The sequence below is a fragment of the Camelus ferus genome, chromosome 23 (assembly GCF_009834535.1).
Source record: "Camelus ferus isolate YT-003-E chromosome 23, BCGSAC_Cfer_1.0, whole genome shotgun sequence".
Lineage (NCBI taxonomy): Eukaryota > Metazoa > Chordata > Mammalia > Artiodactyla > Camelidae > Camelus > Camelus ferus.
Window position 1 is genome coordinate 5600453 of NC_045718.1, and position 18462 is coordinate 5618914.

The 18462-nt window shown below is 35.2% G+C and overlaps 1 protein-coding gene and 1 pseudogene across 5 annotated transcripts in view; one reads left to right on the forward strand and one right to left on the reverse strand.

Annotated features, from left to right (window-relative positions):
• The window catches only part of BRINP3 (BMP/retinoic acid inducible neural specific 3), a 338833-nt gene that overhangs the window by 52446 nt on the left and 267925 nt on the right, over nt 1-18462 (reverse strand). For all 5 annotated transcript variants that reach the window (XM_032466775.1, XM_032466776.1, XM_032466774.1 and 2 more), the window contains one exon: nt 11175-11397. In XM_032466775.1, the coding sequence (XP_032322666.1) occupies nt 11175-11397 (223 nt within the window). The remainder of the gene's footprint in view (nt 1-11174; nt 11398-18462) is intronic.
• Nucleotides 4356-6194, forward strand: LOC102504394 (annotated as a pseudogene).

The following is an 18462-nucleotide window of genomic DNA, read 5'->3' on the forward strand; positions in this document are numbered from 1 at the left end:
GCCACCGTGCACGCTTTTGTCCTTCCTTTTACGTCCATGCACTCAAACAGTTGGTTTTTAAAATGTGCCAAATCTTGATGAACTGGGAAAAACTGAAACGGACTAGCTAAAAATGATTGATGTTAACTCTGAAACTACTACACGGCGCCGTCCTTCTTTATCAGTTTTGCTTAGCGCTCTGTCCTTTTTTCATGGGGATCCAAGTCTGATAAGAAACATAGTGCCTCTCCCCGCCACCCCTTTCTCCTTCACAGGCAATTTTCTCCTTATGGAAATTCCATGCTCTTCATGTACCTTTCTTCTTCTCCCCCCATAAATTACATCTCCCCTTTATTTATTTACAGTTATGGATTAGTTTCTTAAGGTTTTCTTCTAATAAACCAATTCGGTTTTCTCTAACAGTCCACTGCCTTTCTCTTAGTTTGAAATTTAATTGCATTTTGTAATCCTCCAAAACCTTTCTTATTTTCCGAGTATTCCAATTCATGACTTCATGCTTTTGCATAGATTCAATATCCTCTCAAATTCCTTAGCAACGAGGGATGAGCAGGAGCTGGAAACCCCATTTTAACAAACATGGTAAACCTGGGAAGCACCAGGGTGTAGGGATTAAGAACCCAAACTGTAGACAGATACTGCCTGAGTTTGGAACGTAGCTCTGCCATCACTAGTTGAGTAATCTTGTGAATTACACTAGTTGAGTCATCTGGGGCAAACTGTTTAGATTATCTAAACTTCAGTTTCCTCAATTGTAATTTTAGGGTAATAACACTACCTATACTGTGTAACATTGTATTAAACGAGCAAAAACAGGTAAAGCACTTAGAAGAGTTCCACTCATAATTTGTGCTTAATGCAAGTTAGCAAATTATGACAGTTCTCTTCAGCAAGTCAACCCCCAGATCATCACCCTCTGTCATGCTGTTTCTGTGGCTCTGCATTAAAGGCTAATGGTAGGTTCCACTGAGCATCTCCTCTGCTTGCTACCTATGTCACTATTTCACTTGATGTGGTAAATTGTAAACTGGTGAGCTTTACCTTCACTCCAGTTTCTTTCCTACAGTGTATCTTTCAAAAATCTCTCCACATTCCTTCCTATTGAATGGATGATTCCATAACTTTAGTTAGTGATATTTTGTTCACTTCACCAGGAATTTTGATGACATTATGAAACAAAAAGTCATGTATTTAGATCACAATCATGTTGTTTCCTCTTTACGTCTTCAATATATAGTACAGGATGTGGTTTGTGTGTGTATGTGTATGTAGGGTAATATGAGAACACATATATGAACACACATATATATCCCTTAAAACTGGTAGGCGTTCATTATATCCTTACTATTTTGTTTTTGGATTTGTTTATATAAAGCTAACTTTTCTGCTTGTACGAACTAATTTCACTTCAGCTCAATAAAAGATACTACTGCAGACTTGATCTTTTGTGTTTCCTTTTAGAACCCTACATGAAGTCTTCCTGCTGGGTTTAATAGAACAACCACAACAAACTGACCTTCATTTTCTCCTGTGTTCTTTTGACACATCAGTGTTCTTTTGTGTTGCTCTATTTGCTGCTGTCTGAAGTGCATCTGGATTCTGAGATAGGGGATTTTGATTTTAACTGGCATTGATTTTTGAAATTAATTCACACACTTTATAACTTGTAGTGGCTGCCTCAAATGAAGAGCTTCAAAGGCTTTTTGTTTGTTAGTTCGTTTTCTTTCCCAGTGTAAGGGATTTAAGTTGGGGTATATCTTTCCTAATATTAATTTTTCCATTCTTGATTCATAAAGCCATTTGCTTTTAGAAAATAGATTATTTTAATGCTCGAAGAACTCTGAGTTTTGGTCACATACCATTTTAATTACTTGCTAAATATGTGCATCCCTTTGTGTGTTACATAAACACAGATACATACATATACATCTAAGAAATACATGTAATGAAATAATGATGAAAGGAAGTAAGGAAAGCTATTTTTTTTGTCCTCAGTTTGAAGATTATAAAATACACTAAGTTTAAAGATTACTCACCACCTCTACAAGGTGTTACCAAACTAATGGGAAGGAGTTTAGGACAAATACTCTTATCTATACATTTATGAGTGACAGTTTTGATATAACCTATCTTATCTACACACACTGAAGCTTCTATATTTATACTCTACATGTATAAAACCTGACTTTCATATAATATGAGAAAATGCTTTGAGTGTCATTCCTTTTTTATGCATATACTATCATCTTTTTTACTGAACAAGACATTTGAAATTCTATTCTGCTTTCAGTTAGTCAGAGCACACCAACATCATGATGTTTACTTCTGACTTTAACATTTTAATGGGGGAGGATTCAGGAGGAAAGTTTCATGGATAACATAATAATTCTGATTTATAAGATGGGCTTCTCATTTGAGATAACAGAATCATCACAGCATCCCAATAGTGGGTGATGTTCAGATTCTTACCTATTTTGGCGAGTGAACATATATATATCACTTACATAAATAAAAATGTTTAGTAGTGATTCAAATGTGACTCATTCTCAACCTTGATTTAAATATATGTAAAAATTGAAAGTGCATCTATTGTAAGAATTTTATGTTCAATAATATTATAAGATTTGGGGAGAAACACTAGTGTCTTGAAATCTGTACTGATTCTCACTTTGTGGCCCATATGTGGTTAATAATTGATGGTTAATATGATGTCAACAAATAATCAGTTTATTTCTTTGTAACTTTTTTTTCTCTGAGATGTAACTTCATGTATATCATACACTAACCATCATAGGAAGGGTTGATTTTAATGTAACCCTCCATCTCATGCAAAATATTGGGATGAAAATCGCAGAGGTTCAAGATGATAAAAAACAAATGTGACAAAATGTATTTTAGGAAACAAATCAGCATTTAATTTGTAGTACCATATCAGGTTATTCCTTTGTAGAGATGAGGTAGTGAAGTCTTTCTGAGAACATAATTAAAATAATTATTTGCCAACAACTGGTCCCCAGCACTCAGAAACCATCTAAGAAACTGAGAAAACAAAGATCTTCTAAAATCATTTTCAGCTCAAGGTGACTGTCAAATATTTCATGGTGATTGGGGTGAGTGCATTATAACTGCAGACAATTCTAGAAACTGTAAATATTGGATTAAAAATGGTGGTAAGGTGTTTTCCGAGTGTATACTTTGAGAAGTTAACAGGCATTTTAGGGAGTAAAAATGTTTGTTTGTTCTGGAAAATCTCTTTTTAAACAAATATATTTTTTCTATTTGTAGCACATTATAGAATATTTGGCATGCAAATTTACACTGTAGATGTCCAAGCAAAGTTTATAGTAATTATAGTCTTCAAATTTACTTGACATAGATCTTTAAAAAAAAAGTATGTGTGTACTTGTTTTAGAAAACAAATATTAATATCTCACAAGATGCAAGTTATTTAGTGGAACACAATGTAGGATTATCATCCACTTCTTAGGAAGAGAAAATGAGGACTGAGAACAGAGACTCCCAGCGCCCTCTGTGGCACAAACTTATGGACAATGTCAAAGAAGGAACTGATTCTCATTGTTTAAACAAACTAATACTTCAAATAGTGCTGGGAAAAGGGGTCTTAATCTTGCACGTTATAAACTCTATTTCCAAGAGTCTATGAAGAAGACTTGCTTTCTTTCAAGAAAGTTAACTTATGTGTTAAGGTAGTTCCCTGGAGCTGTCTATATTGTTACTGTTTCCAAATCTGACTATTTAAGCCAGTGACTCCAACAGGAAATGTATCTGGGAGTGACATGCAATCTTTCTAGGAAGACTGCTTTAATGCCATGAAGATGTAGTAGCAGGTATGGAAATGATATTTGCGCAGTTAACATACCAAAAAAAAAAAAAAAAAAGAAAGTAATAAATCTCTCTAATTTGGATCTATGTTAGGATATATTTTATACTCAAGACTGTTCCCCTTAGTTCTTGGCTTCCTTTTCCTCAAGTCAGAGAATAAACAAACTTACAGGAAGGATAAAGCAATACTGTAAGATTTTTACTGAAAACATGTAATGAACTGATAACCTCTCATTCTGTACTATTTTCAGACACATGCAAATAAACACATATACATAAGTCCACATAATTTCCAAAAGGAGCAGGGCCTTTTGACTCTGTTAACATTATTGAAAGGAGAGCCTCTACAGTTTGAATTTGGACCACTTTCCTGTATACATTGTGGGCTGCAGACAGCACACTCTAGACAAAATTTCAAGGTGACAAGCTCTTTGATTGCTCCATATGAGCTTCTATCCATGACAAAGAGCAACACAATGATCCCACATATTTTTATTTTAATATTTTTGCTCTGCTTAAAATGCCTTAAAATGAAGACTTCTATGGCATGTAATTTACTTAAAAATCACAAACAGCTTGTTACACCTAAGTATGAACTTGCTTTAAAAGAATTATTCTCAAATGAGGTTCCACGTGAGCGCCTGTGCCCCTTCTCAAACACAACGATGCCACCGGCAAGGACGGGCCGAATGAGACCGGCCCGGAGAGCCGGAGGGGGGCCGGGCGGGCCGCCGGGAAAGTCTGCGCTTTCTTCCCAGCGGACAGCGATGGCAGGCGCGGCGGCGGAGGCAGAGCCGGCTCCTCCCCAGGCAGCGGAGCCGCCTGACGCTGCAGGAGGACCAGCCGGCCGCTGGGCGGTGCCGGGAGGAGCCGGCCTTCAGCGACGCCGAGGAAGACGAGGGCGCGCTGCTGCGGTGTCTGCGGGGCCCACGGGGTCAAGTACAGAAGGCTTAGGTGGCTCAAGTGGAGAATGAAGCAAAAGATAATTTTCCACCTCTAAAGAAGCCGGCTTGGCTGGATGGAGAAGATGAAGAGGAGGAGATGGTTGACATGATGAACAATCGTTTTCAGAAAGATGGGATGAAAAATGCTGCTGAAAGTAAACTTTCAGAAGACGAGCTACAAAAGAGACTGAAAGAAGAATTCCAGCATGCCATGGGGGGAGTACCTGCCTGGGCAGAGACCAACAGACGGAAAACATCTCCAGATGATGAAAGTGAAGAGGATGAAGATGACTTGTTGCAAAGGACTGGGAATTTCCTGTCCACATCAGTCACTCTTCCTAAAGGAATCTTGAAGATGAAGAACTGCCAACACGCTAATGCTGAACGTCCCACCACTGTTCGGATCTCGTCTGTGCCGTTCCATCCCCGTGCACAGGTTGTGATGGTCACTGGACTGGATAACGCTGTATCGCTCTTCCAGGTTGATGGAAAAACAAATCCTAAAATTCAGAGCACCTATTTGGAAAAGTTTCCAATCTTTAAGGCTTGTTTCAGTGCTAATGGAGAAGACGTTTTAGCCACGAGCACTCACAGCGAAGTTTTTTTATGTCTATGATATGCTGGCTGAGAAGCTAATTCCTGTGCATCAAGTAAGAGGTTTGAAGGAGAAGATAGTGCGGAGCTTCGAAGTCTCCCCAGATGCGTCCTTCTTGCTTATTAATGGTGTTGCTGGGTATTTTCACTTGTTGTCAATAAAGACTAAAGAACTATTTGGTAGCATGAAAACTAATGGAAGGATTGCAGCATCCACATTCTCTTCAGACAGTAAGAAAGTCTATGTCTCTTCAGGGGATGGGGAAGTCTATGTTTGGGATGTGAACTCTACGAAGTGCCTTAACAGATTTGTTGATGACAGTTTATATGGATTAAGCGTTGCCACATCTAGGAATGGACAGTATGTGGCTTGTGGTTCCAATTGTGGAGTGGTAAACATACACAGTGAAGATTCTTGTCTCTAAGAAACAAACCCAAAGCCGAAAAAAGCTACAATGAACTTGGTTACAGGTGTTACTTCTCTGACCTTCAATCCTACTACAGAAATCTTGGCAATTGCTTCAGAAAAAATGAAAGAACAGTCAGATTGGTCCACCTTCCTTCCTGTACAGTATTTTCAAGCTTCCCAGTTGTTAAAAAGAAGAATATTTCTCTTGTTCTATACCATGGATTTTTCTCCCAGAAGTGGATATTTTGCCTTGGGGAATGAAAAGGGCAAATCCCTGATGTATAAGTTGCATCATTACTCAGACTTTTAAAGAGATTATTTGAAATCGACTTGAGCCGCAAGAGAAGCCCGTCCTCATAAATCTCAGATACTCTCCTGAATGCGTGATAACATATGCATGATGATGTGTTGAGCCAGCTATGCATATTTAAGTTAAGAGAAGTGTTTTAATAAACCCATAGCAACTTCTGTTTAAAAAAAAAAAGAATTATTTTCAGCTAATATCCATTAAGATCTAATAAACTGAAAAATCACAAAATGAGTTCTGAGCTGAAAGTCAAAGTAAGAGCATTATAGTTAGAAGATAAGGTCATCTCAGAGCCATGGGAGCGGAAACACAGGTCACCCCAAGACCCAGGTGAAAGGAAGGAGCATGAAAGAAAGGACAAGTTTGCCTATTTGGAAATTTGTCTGGAAGTGGCCCAGTACCAAGAAGGGTGTGGCACACCCACTAATTTTTTTTTTTTTCTTTTTCTTCTCTCCTTGAAAATTCATCTTGCTGGCTCCCTTGAGTCAGAATCCAATCAAATAAGAATTATTCTCTACAAGCAATTATGTGTTCCTTATGGCACTTATGCCATTATCTTTACGGCAAATTTCATTTCGACTATGAAACACATGAAAACACATTTTGCAGAAAATTCACTAACATAATTAGAATGAGCATGTGCATCAAAATAGTGTTTTTTCTGTTTTGTAAATGTTAAATAATAACTATTTAAGCACGTTTCCTGTGCTGGGTACTTTATAATTGCTCTCTCTTGTTTGGTTTTTTTTTTTTTTTCTCTCACATTTCTCAATAACCCATCGAAGATATCTAAATATTAAACCCTTTAAATTTACTGACTCATTATTACTTAGCATAAGCCTGTGAGTCATCACAGAGCAGTTGAAACACAAAAAATAATTTAAAAATTCTGTAATACAGAAATGTAAGGAAAATTAATATCCTGCCTTCCCCCCGCAAGTTTCATATAAAATTGCTCTCAGCAAATTCCCTTGTATTAATATATAAATGCCATTTTTAATTAAATCACAAATTCGGCAATATTAAAGGATTTGGAGGCCACAGAGTAAGGTCTTTTTATTAGCTGGGATGCAAGTTTGGCTGCAGCAACATAAGCCAAATAATATTGGCTTAGAAAAACTGCAATTTCATCTTCTCTCAAATAAGAATACAGATATAAACCATCGAGGAGTGATATGCTAATTTCAAAGAGATGAGGCTTTACTAATCTAACATGGTTTTTCATGTCATAATTTTTATTTCTAGCCATCACATTTGCATTTTAGCCAGGGAGAAGATGAGAAAGTAGATGGTGTGCATTCTTTTTTCTTTAAGGGTGCAATTGAGAAGTTTCAGGCATTCCTTCCACTTACATTCATTTGATATTCATCCTAGGTTCATGGGAGGTGGGGAGGCGTGATGCAGCATGTGCAGGGGCTGCATTAGGAAGGAAAGAGAAGTAAAGGAAGAAGGGATGTAACCTCTAATAAAGCCCCACAGTTTGTCTTCCAGGTCTGCTAGAAGGGGTTGAAATTGACTTACAGGAGCATTCTCAAAGGAGTGGTCCACCAACCCTTTGGTGTGGGTGAGTGGTCAGTGAGGAAGGGAAGCAAGATCCCGTAAGTTCTCACAGGGGTGGCAAAAATTTTCTGTAAGAGCCAGACGGCAAATATTGTAGGATTTCAGGACCACACAGTCTCTCCATGGCGACTGAATGCCATAATGGTATATATAAAAAAAAAGGCATAACTTTTTTATTTACGCACATTGAAATATGAATTCCATACAGTCTTCATCAATCAAAAATATTATTCTACATTTGATTTTTTTCAACACTATAAGGAACAGCCTTTCCTCATGGGCTGATGCAAAAACAGGTAAGGGCTGGATTGGACCATATGCCAGTGTCTAACTCTTGTTACAGAGCATGTATGGGAAGCGCATGACATAGTTCCCAGATAAAGAATAACGTAGCGCTAAACTCATTCTTCTCTGTGACTTTAGAGAAGTGACTTCATCCTATCTCACTTTCCAATATTAATAAACAAGAAATAACTTCATAAAAATATTTTAATCAGTGTTTAGTGGTACAGCCTGCATGTACTGCCTCAGAAGAACCAACTGTGCAGATCTGCTCAACTCCACGTGCAGGGACAACACCTTGGTAGCTTGAAGTTGACCATGGTGGAAATACTTACACTACAAAAGTTGATAAGGTGTGTTCCCCCTCTAGAAAGTTGGTTGTTAAGCCTTTACCAATAGACTTTTTTTTTTTTTACATTTTTTTATTGAGTTAAAGTCATTTTACAATGTTGTTACCAATGGACTTTTAAATGGAATATTGCTATGGACCCTTGACTGCTCTGTGAATAAGACATGATTTACATAGTTGAGATACTTTCTAGGAATTATACATGAATACTTTTTAATAATTCCTATAATTATCGTCCTCTTGTAAAATGAATATGTCATGGTTAATAATCTCAAAAATTTTAGACTAGCAACAAAAGTTGACTGCCTCCAAGAAGCCAGATTATCACAGGCTTTAGAATTTACTTCAATAAGAAAAAGGATTTTGATCTCATGTGAATTCATGAGAGGGACAACAGCAGTGCAGACTTGGTGAGATTGATCTGAGGGCCATGCTTTGTAAAAAAGAAGAATTACATTTTACTTTATCAAGAAAAACTTCAGCCCACCCACCATCATACAGGAAGTGTCAAGAAATAATCTTAGTGGAGGTGTACTTTGCAGGTCTTATTTTGTTTGTTTTTCCTTATTTTTCCAGATCTTTGAATATTAGATATTGAAAGTAAGTTCTTGGGGTGGATAAATTCAAGAGAAAAGCTGAAAAACAATCCACAAAGGCAGAGCAAAAACCAGAATCTCTGACAGAAGTGAATCACTGACATTGCTTATCCAGGTTCCTCTTTCAAAAATTTCTGAAAAGGTACACCACACATTTCCAGCCTCCTTCCCACTGTATTCCACTAACAGCCTCTAGTACATATCTTTTTGTTTCCCTAATGTAATTTTATATTATCGTATTAAAGGGGAAAAAATAAAAGCAAAATAGAAACAAAATCTCACATTCCTGGTAAAAGAACTGTGTGATGGGAAGAAAATCCAAATTCAGTAAAATCTTTCATCCAGCAAGAAGTCTGTACTTTTTTGTTGTGTGTGATAAGTAATAGACAACATAGGAATTAAGCTAAATCAAAAAAAAAAAAAGAAAGTAAAGAAAAGCCTTTCGCTATCTTTGATGTATTTAATTTAGAAAGTTTTGGAAAACATTTATGTCTATCATTTATTGAATTCTGTTCCAAATAATACATCTTTATGCTATGCTGCCTGTTTATTTATTCTGTACACACCCAACTTGGATTGTTTCCTGCTTTTTTTTTTTAATCTCGCACTCTAATGACACATTTGAATGTTTAAGTTTTATTTATTTTTACTAGAAATTATGTGTCTCTCATGATATATTTTACCCCACTCTTTGGGCATTTATAGTTTCCATTTCTCCTGTCACCCCTTAAACATGTTCTCAGATTCTGTCTACATATTTGCATGGTATTATACTCAGATCTCATGATTTCACATGCACTGATAACTGCCGTCTTACTCGCTCAGATCTCCCCTGAGCTTCAGCCATATATATCCAACTCTAGTCGTACCTGTTTAAAAGAAACCCTCTAGTCAACATGTTTATAAGCAAATGTATCAATTTGCTTCCATCCCATTGTCTTGAATTTCCTATTTCGTTGAGGGTAGAAACACTGACTTCAGTAGTTTATAACTGTATTTAACTCATGCACATGGAGCATAAAGTTCACTATAACTAGGTAACAATGTCTTTCTCCAGCCGTAATTCCCTGTTAGGGAATATTCCCTGGAAGTATGCAGATAGAAACATAAAAAATATCTCATGCATGAAATGAATAAGAAAACTTACAGGATGCGTAAAATAACAAAGCTTAGCAGCAGCGCTTAGAGAGCAATCTAGAACAGTGAATGCCTGTATTAAAAAAGATGAAAGCTATCAAATCAATAACGTACCTTTTCTCTCTACGAAACTAGAAAAAGAAAATTACAGTAAACACAAAGCAAATAGGAAATAGTGATTACAGTGGAAAGAATCAAATAAAACAGGAAAATAACAAAGGAATATCAAGAAAACGAAAAGTTAGTGTTTTGAAAGGAAAAAAAATTGACAAACTTTTAGCTAGACTGACCAGACAGACAGGCAGACAGACAGACAGATGGGGAGAAGAGATAGACAAGAAAGTGAAAAGACACTCCAGAGACTGGAAAGAGATATTTATATATCACACAACTGATAAGGAAATGGCATCCAAATATATAAATTACTCTTACAACTCAATAATGCAAATAAAAAGTAAATTAAAAATGAGTGAAGAAAATTCAAATAGATATTTCTCCAAAGAAGATACTGAATGGACAATAAGCACACGGAGAGATGTTCAGCATCATTAGTCACTAGCGAAATGTAAACAAAAAAAACACACGAAGATAATTCACATCCACTTGGATGACTATAATCAAGAGGTCAGATAATAACAAGTGTTGGTGAGGATGCGGAGTAACTGGAGTTGTCACTCATGGCTGGTGGAAATATAAAACGCTACAGCCATTTTGGAAACAGTTTGGCAGTTCCTCAAAATACTAGGTATAGGATTATCTTCTGATAGTCAATTCCACTCTTAGGTATATATCCAACAAAGCTGAAAACATATGCCCACATTTAAAAACCACACATGAATCTTCACAGCAGCAATATTCAGACCAGCCAAAAAGTGGAAACATGAGTATCCATCAAATAACTGATTGATAAGCAAAATGTGATTACTGATACATGCTACAACATGGGTGAGTGTTAACACATGTGTTCCCATTGTACGATTAACTCTGGAAAATAGCAATTAATTATTCTGAGGCTAAAGCCAACATGTTGTTTTCAAATGATTTCTAATAACATAAACAACACTGTGCTATGTATATTACCACACCTATATTCAGAAAAGCAACAGAGCTGTCAAAACTTTGTCCTCAGTTGTCTACATTGCTACAAATGTCTTACCTTTGTCTTGGCAGGCTGATGACGGGCTGTTTATGACACCTCTTGCTAAGGCTAAAGAGCTTGTGCACAATTTTCTGTGCCTTTAGGAAAAGTTGCTTCATGCTGTTCTCCAGTTGCTCATAGCGGCGCTGAAAATTAGAATCCATTGTCCACAAATGCATTATGGTAGATGTGTTGAGGAAATAATTCATGGGTAGCCTTTTCATAAAGAACTTGAATTCATCTGAAAAAAATTGTCAACATTGAACATTTTAATAATAAAACAATTAGTTTCCCTTTATCCCAAAACACATTTAGTACATTAATGTTAAAAAACGAATACAACCTATTACTTTGTGTGTAGCAAGTGAATAGCAAGATGGGATTCTTTTTTATGCTTATGTTTGTTTTCTTTTTTGTCCTTAAAATAGGACATTCATGGAAAAAGATAATTTAAAATAAGTGTGCTAAAGCAAATAGTTTGGGCAAAAAGTTTGAGTTGAACTTAATTTTTCCATCTTCTCCTTTTGATGGTATTTAAATTTGATGGTATTGAAGTTTCTTCTATAGGTAGTGGTCACTAATCTAGCCTTTATTTCTAGCATTAGTATTAACAATCTGTTCCAAGTATTGTTTATTAAATAAATATTTTCAGATATTATCATTAAATCAGTATTATATATATATATATAAAATCATTACAAAATGATTATACTATTGCTTAAAGAAAAAGAGAAAGCTTTTATAATGGAATATAATATTCAGCTATGTACTCTAGCTGTTTCCTTAGTAACTAAACATATTCCAATGTCAAGACATAATAGTTTAAAACCTAAATGTGCACTAAAGAGAAAAAAAATTAAAATTGAATTTTATTGAAAGCTTCAATATTCACTTTTGTTTTCAAGTCAATAATTATAATGTCTAACTAATGAACTCATTTACAAAACAGAAACAGACTCACAGACATAGTAAACAATTTTATGGTTACTGGGGGGAAAGGGGGTGAGGAGGGATAAATTGGGAGTTTGAGATTTGCAAATATTAACTACTATATACAAAAATATATAAAAAACAAAATTTTTTCTGTATAGCACAGGGAAATATATTCAATATCTTATAGTAGCCTATAATGAAAAAGAATATGAAAACGAGTATATGTATGTATATATATGACTGAAACATTATGCTGTTCACCAGAAGTTGACACATTACAATTGAGTATACTTCAGTAAAAAAAATTATAATTATCATGTCTACAATTGTCTTCTTTTCAAACGTCTGATTAGCCAACAGTAGGAACAAAAGTTGACACTGCAATAAGATAAATAATTTTCTGAAAAGTCTATTAATTATCTAAACATAAAAGATAGTTGTTACAAGAGCCAAAAGATACAATCAACCCAACTGTCCATCAGTGATTTACCAAGTGTGGTGTTTACATAAAACAGAATGTTATTGGGCCATAAAAATGAATGAAGTTCTGATATGTGCTTCAATACGGAGGAACTCTGAAATATTTGGTAAGTGAAATAAACCAGACAGAAAAGGGAAAATATTGTATAATTCCTCTAATACGAAATATCTAGAATAGTCAAGTTCACTGAGACAGGAAATAGATTAGAATTTACCAGGGGATGGGGGAAGAGCAGATGGAAGCTTTTGCATAATAGCTACCGAATTCCTGTTTGGGGTGATAAAAACTTTTTGGTAGAAAGACAGTGGTGATGGTTGCACAACCAACACTGTGAGTGTAACTAGTGTCATTGGATTGTACAGTTCAAATAGCAAATTTTATTCTATATATATTTTACCACAAAAAATAATTTTTAAAGATGGTACAGCCTTTTTTCTCCATCCCTCTTTTTCTTCTGAAGTAAATACTATGAACATGGATTCAAAACAAACTTTTAATTTTTTTGTATTTTTTCAAAAGATTTATTTTATTTTGTTTTAGAGATTTGTTTCGAATACTGTGTCACACCATTCCAATGTCCTAGGTGGCTTTGTTTCCACACCACACCTTAACACAGCACAAGATTTGGAAGACATTTTCAATGGCTAAAGACTGTTATTTGGCAAAAGAGACAAACCACATTTTAGTTACCGTTCTTTCCATTAAAATGCTATATGGCATGCGTTAAACTTCTGTCTCTCTGTATCACAATTTTCACCTTTATAAATGAGATAGAAAGTTCTAGATAATTACCTCATTTAACTTTAAAATTCTATAATGTTATGAACAGTTGTTTTAAATTATCATTTAGCTAGTCTAAAACATCCACTTCAAAAATAGCTGTTTTCAAATGGCCAGTTACGGGTGTTATTATTTAACTGAACTTAGACAAGGCGTGTTAACACCTATTCTTTATAGGTAGACACTGTCTCTAATGCAGTGTTTGAAAAACTCTGAATTATCATTCACATTTCTTAAAATATGTCATTCACATTGGAAAAATAAACTACATTAAAACATATACATATTGAGAGCAATTAATTCATATTTATTTTGTAAATTAGTTATTTCAATAATCAGATCCAAACTCTTTCATCAATTTGATAGAAAATGCAACCTTTAAACAATTAACAGAATTTTATATTCATGAATATTGAAGTTGATATTTCTTCTAGCGCTAAAAAATACAGACCTCTAGCATCTTTTGGATGTTGAAGATACGGACTTTTACCAGGAGAACAAGGGGGAAAAATAGGACTTTTTATAACAAAAAAAAATGGGAAAAAGTTTTTTAGGATATATCCACTTGTTATGCTTAAAATAATTTTTTAAGTAAGCAGGGTATAAATAAGAGGTGCATTTTAAAATTCCAATTTCACAGTACCTTACATTCTGTTTGGTCCCATATGTCTCTTTTGAGAAATTCTCTCCTTTGAATAAAAGACTTGGTACATGGAAATTGGAAAGCATACCTTGGATTATTCACAGAGCAGATGCCACTACTTTGAAAACTAATCATTCATTTCACTGCCACATTTTACTTGAACACTTTGATAAGCCTTTATTGTTCCATGAGTATGCATATTTTAATTATTTTCATTGTTTGTTATGGTAGTATTCTGAATGTTTCTAAATCAGTAAATTTTATTCAAGTTAAAGAATATGTTAATTTATTTAGTTTCACCAATGTGTATGTGATAGTGTATGCCAGCTGAAAACCGTCACTATGTAATTTCTATGAAACAGTTTTAACGTGACACTTGAATGATTACTTCATTATGAAGTTATCAGGAGTCACCACTGACAGTCATCCAAACTCTTTAATGGACACTTGTTGTGCACAGAACACACAGATGTTTTCAGTCTATGAATGGATGGATAAACCTTTCATCTTATTTTTTAAAAAAATGAAAAATGGCATTAAATATTTTGAAATGTTAAAAGAACATCTTAGTATCTGAAATTCATTCTACTCAGAAGTCAATAGAATGTCCTAAAATATTCCTGTGCATATCTTTTCTTCCATTTTTTGGCAATTAGTAAAATTCATACTCATAGACTATAAAAATGAAATTTGAATGATACTTTAGAATTATTATGTAAGTCTAGAGATTTATAAAACTATGAAGAGAAAATACAATGATTAAGGGATACCAGATAACATTTTACCCTATAGCAATTTCCAAACCCGGGTAGAAGATAAGGTACTATTGCTTTTCAAAAGGCAAGTAAACAATGACTAATCATGCTTTGGTGGGGGGGGGGGGGTGTAAATTTATAAAAGAAAACAAATTAGTATCTTTAAAAATAACCCAGAAGAACTAAATTTAGTATCTGTATTATTAGAGAGAGATTAATCTGGAAATTCCTGTCTGTGAAGTATGTATCAACTAGGTGCTTTTGCTCAGCATAGTTTTGACGACTATAGAGAAGCAAACAAACAAAACAACAACAACAATGATACTAATGGTAATAAACATCCTGTGTGCTGGCAAGAATTTAGTCAGTCAGTCTTCTTAACAAAACAAATTCACAAGAGGGGAAGAATAATACAAAGGGAAATAAATTCATGATGCTAATGAATTCTGTGGAGGCAAAGAAAATTAGGGTAGGTGACATCTTTCCATAAATGATGGAAGACTAGCTTGGCACCATGTTAACTCTCTAGACTACCACTACTCCTCCATGAAAAATGAAGTCTTTTCTAAAAATAGCTGAACAAAGTTTGTTGTTTTTTTCCTCTCCTTTAACAGAAACTCTAGTTAACACTTGATCTCTAATTGGCTAATTTTGAAATTAATTCGGTCTCTCTCTGTTAACAAGAGTTCTTACTCTGGCAGGAACTCAATTTTAAGTGCTTTAAATATTAACTCAATCCCCCCAATAATCCTTCATGTAAATTTTACTGGAGCAGTTATGCGTGTAGAATGCAGATGATTTTTAGTTTCATAACTCTAATGTCAGCAAAAAACTTTTATTAATGCTACCGCATTTACATATTGATCTTATGTATTTATATATTTATGCTCTTCGTTCTCATGCTTCGAAGTTGAATTAAATACGTAAGAGTGGAGAACTGAACATTTTTAGGGTATAAAAGAACCAGCCATAATACACATACCCTGATTTGTGTTTCTTCCTTTATTGATGAGCATGAAAAGCACTGACAGATGTATTGATTATGCATTTTCATATATTCAGAGTCTCTGTTCAGAGCCGCTTTGGAATGTATTTTCAAAGGTGTTCTAAAGCATTGTAAATTTTATAGAGCTTTGTGAGCATATAATTTACTTCCTCAGTAGTGTAGAAAAGCAATCAGATATTTTTGTCTTATTGAGAAATGATTTCTTGGGTTATAAAACCAGCAAAATACAGAAAACAGAAGCTGCTTCCATTACAAAGTAGGATTATAGGTAGGGAGGATTCAGGGAGAAAACTTGTGCTTTTATCGTTTTTCTCAACTCATATAAATGTGTTATTTTACTAAAATTTGAAAAATACTGTGAATCAGTATAAAACATAGTCCAAAAATACTATTAAATTATGAGTACACAATGTATATATCTCAACGTTTCAGACATTTAAGTAAAATGCTATCGTTTAATTACTTGTTAATATAAAAGTAAAAGCCTACTGGTTTGCACTTCACGTATCAGTTAACATATTGCCACAATCAAAGTATCCTTTCAGTAGAAATGACAAGGCAATATGGATAATAATTTTAAGTGTTATGAAAGCATAGTGGTAGTTTTACTGCAGTAACAAAATATTGTACAATATATAGCAAAATATGTAAAGAACACAGACACAGAGCATCTCTAAAGGAAAGGACGCAATAGGCAAAAAAACGGTGTCAGATATATATGAAGAATCCATGCACACATTTGCTTTTAAACAGAAAGAATAATCATTTCTCATTCTGTGATACTACCGATCTAGTACCTTCAGACTCACGTCACCTGCTTATGTTTGTAAATCTAGGATTTCCTGAAATAATACACGTGAATAACACATTCTCGTGACACGTATTTTCTGTAATCTATAAGTTAATAAGACAAATATTACTTCCTCATACTGAATGCAATACCAGGGCGTTATCTATACGTGAACACATGGCAAATATCGTCTGTTTCTGTGGCTGGATTTTCATTTATTAGTTTGTCTATCTGTTTAGTCTATAGTAGGTTTATACCTATACTAAATACCACCTTCCAAGTTGATGAATAATATCACACTATATCTACCACTGAACTTCAAAGTTATTGCCCAGCCAGAACAGCTTCTAATAAAGCTATTTCTTATTTCTTGAGAACCACAATTTCCAAGAAGATAGTATGTGTTCTTCATCTTCTTCTGATTTTCAATGGCACAGATTTGCCTTGCAAATAAATTAATTGCAGACCTTGACATTACAGAAATGCAGGCCTTAAGTAGGTAAGATACAGAACTGAGAAACAAGCGGAATGTGAGTGAGGAGAAGGGCTGACGGGAAAGGTAGAGACAGAGAAAATTTAGTCAGTCAGTGTCCTGAATGGTTACCAAGGGCTGAAATGACAGTCTGACCTTTCAGGGAATACAATTAGTAGGCAAGTTTCGACCCACTCCATAATTCTGACTAGAATTGGTTGATTTTTAACTTTTACAGATTTTTTTCCCCCTCAAACATTTCTAAGGGACTATTTGAATGATCTGTATTTAAATTTTTTTCAACTTCTAGAGTAAATCACAAATACGACTTTGGCCACACATCAATGCAAGTCTATTCAAACCAGTCTATCAGCCACGGGCACTGAGTTTATACTGAAATTGACAGAGGACTATAATGCTGCATGAAGTAAGCAGCAAGCCTGTTCAAAAGCTTGGGAGCTGGCCAATTTTATGAGGCTACAAAGTGAGAGGTACACGAGGGCATAAATCAGAAACAGAACCTAACTCCTTAGAAGCTGCCTAGAGATAGGTTGGGCTTTTTCTGACCCTTTTTCCTTTCTCTGAAAGATACATCGTATTTCTACATTAAAGTAGGCAAGACAATTCATCTGTCCTTAATTTGATTGCTCTGTTTACAAACCCCCTTCAAATGCGTGAGAACTTACCTAAGTAGAGATTTATCTCTATCACTGACTATGGTTATCTCCAAGTTATAGTTTGTTGCTAGAACTATAACTAACTCTAACTAGAGAATGGGCAAGACCCAGGTCTTCACTTTCCCAAAGCCCTTGCAGCTATGGAGTGGATGCATCATCTAAGCTAGAGGAATCACGTGTACCCACCCAGAGTTTGGATCTTAAGCTGTTGATGCAATAAGAGGATGCCTAGAGCAATTCTCTCAAGGGGTACTAGTATGCTTATCGCAGTAGAAGCAGCGTTTAGCACAGTCCCCCAGTGTTCACTGCAGTTAATGGTGATGATGACCTCACTAAATAAGTCTTATGCAAGATTTTTTGCTTTATCCCTACTATGTAGCACAAGAGTATGCTTCCCCAGCTTTCCTGATGCTTCCTTATGCTACCCAATATCCTTTAATAGGTTCCTTATCAGGTTAGGTCAGCTAGAGCCTGGTTTTCTCACTTGCAGCCAAGACCCTGGGCTGATAAAGGTACTGGTATCAGAAGTGGTTTGGAACAGTTGCCGTGGACAATAAGGATACTATGTACTTGGTTTCCTGAACTAGTTGGAAAAAAAACTTTTTAAATCCATACAGCATGAAGGGTGGAAGTTTGACAGCAGAAATGCTACCTGTGTTCTGCTAGAGCGAAGAGCTTGTTGTATGAAATGGCGTTTGTGTCTACATAGAACGGATGAGGAACATCAAAACTTCAAAGACAGAGGGTGAGTTGGTTACTTTATATTAAG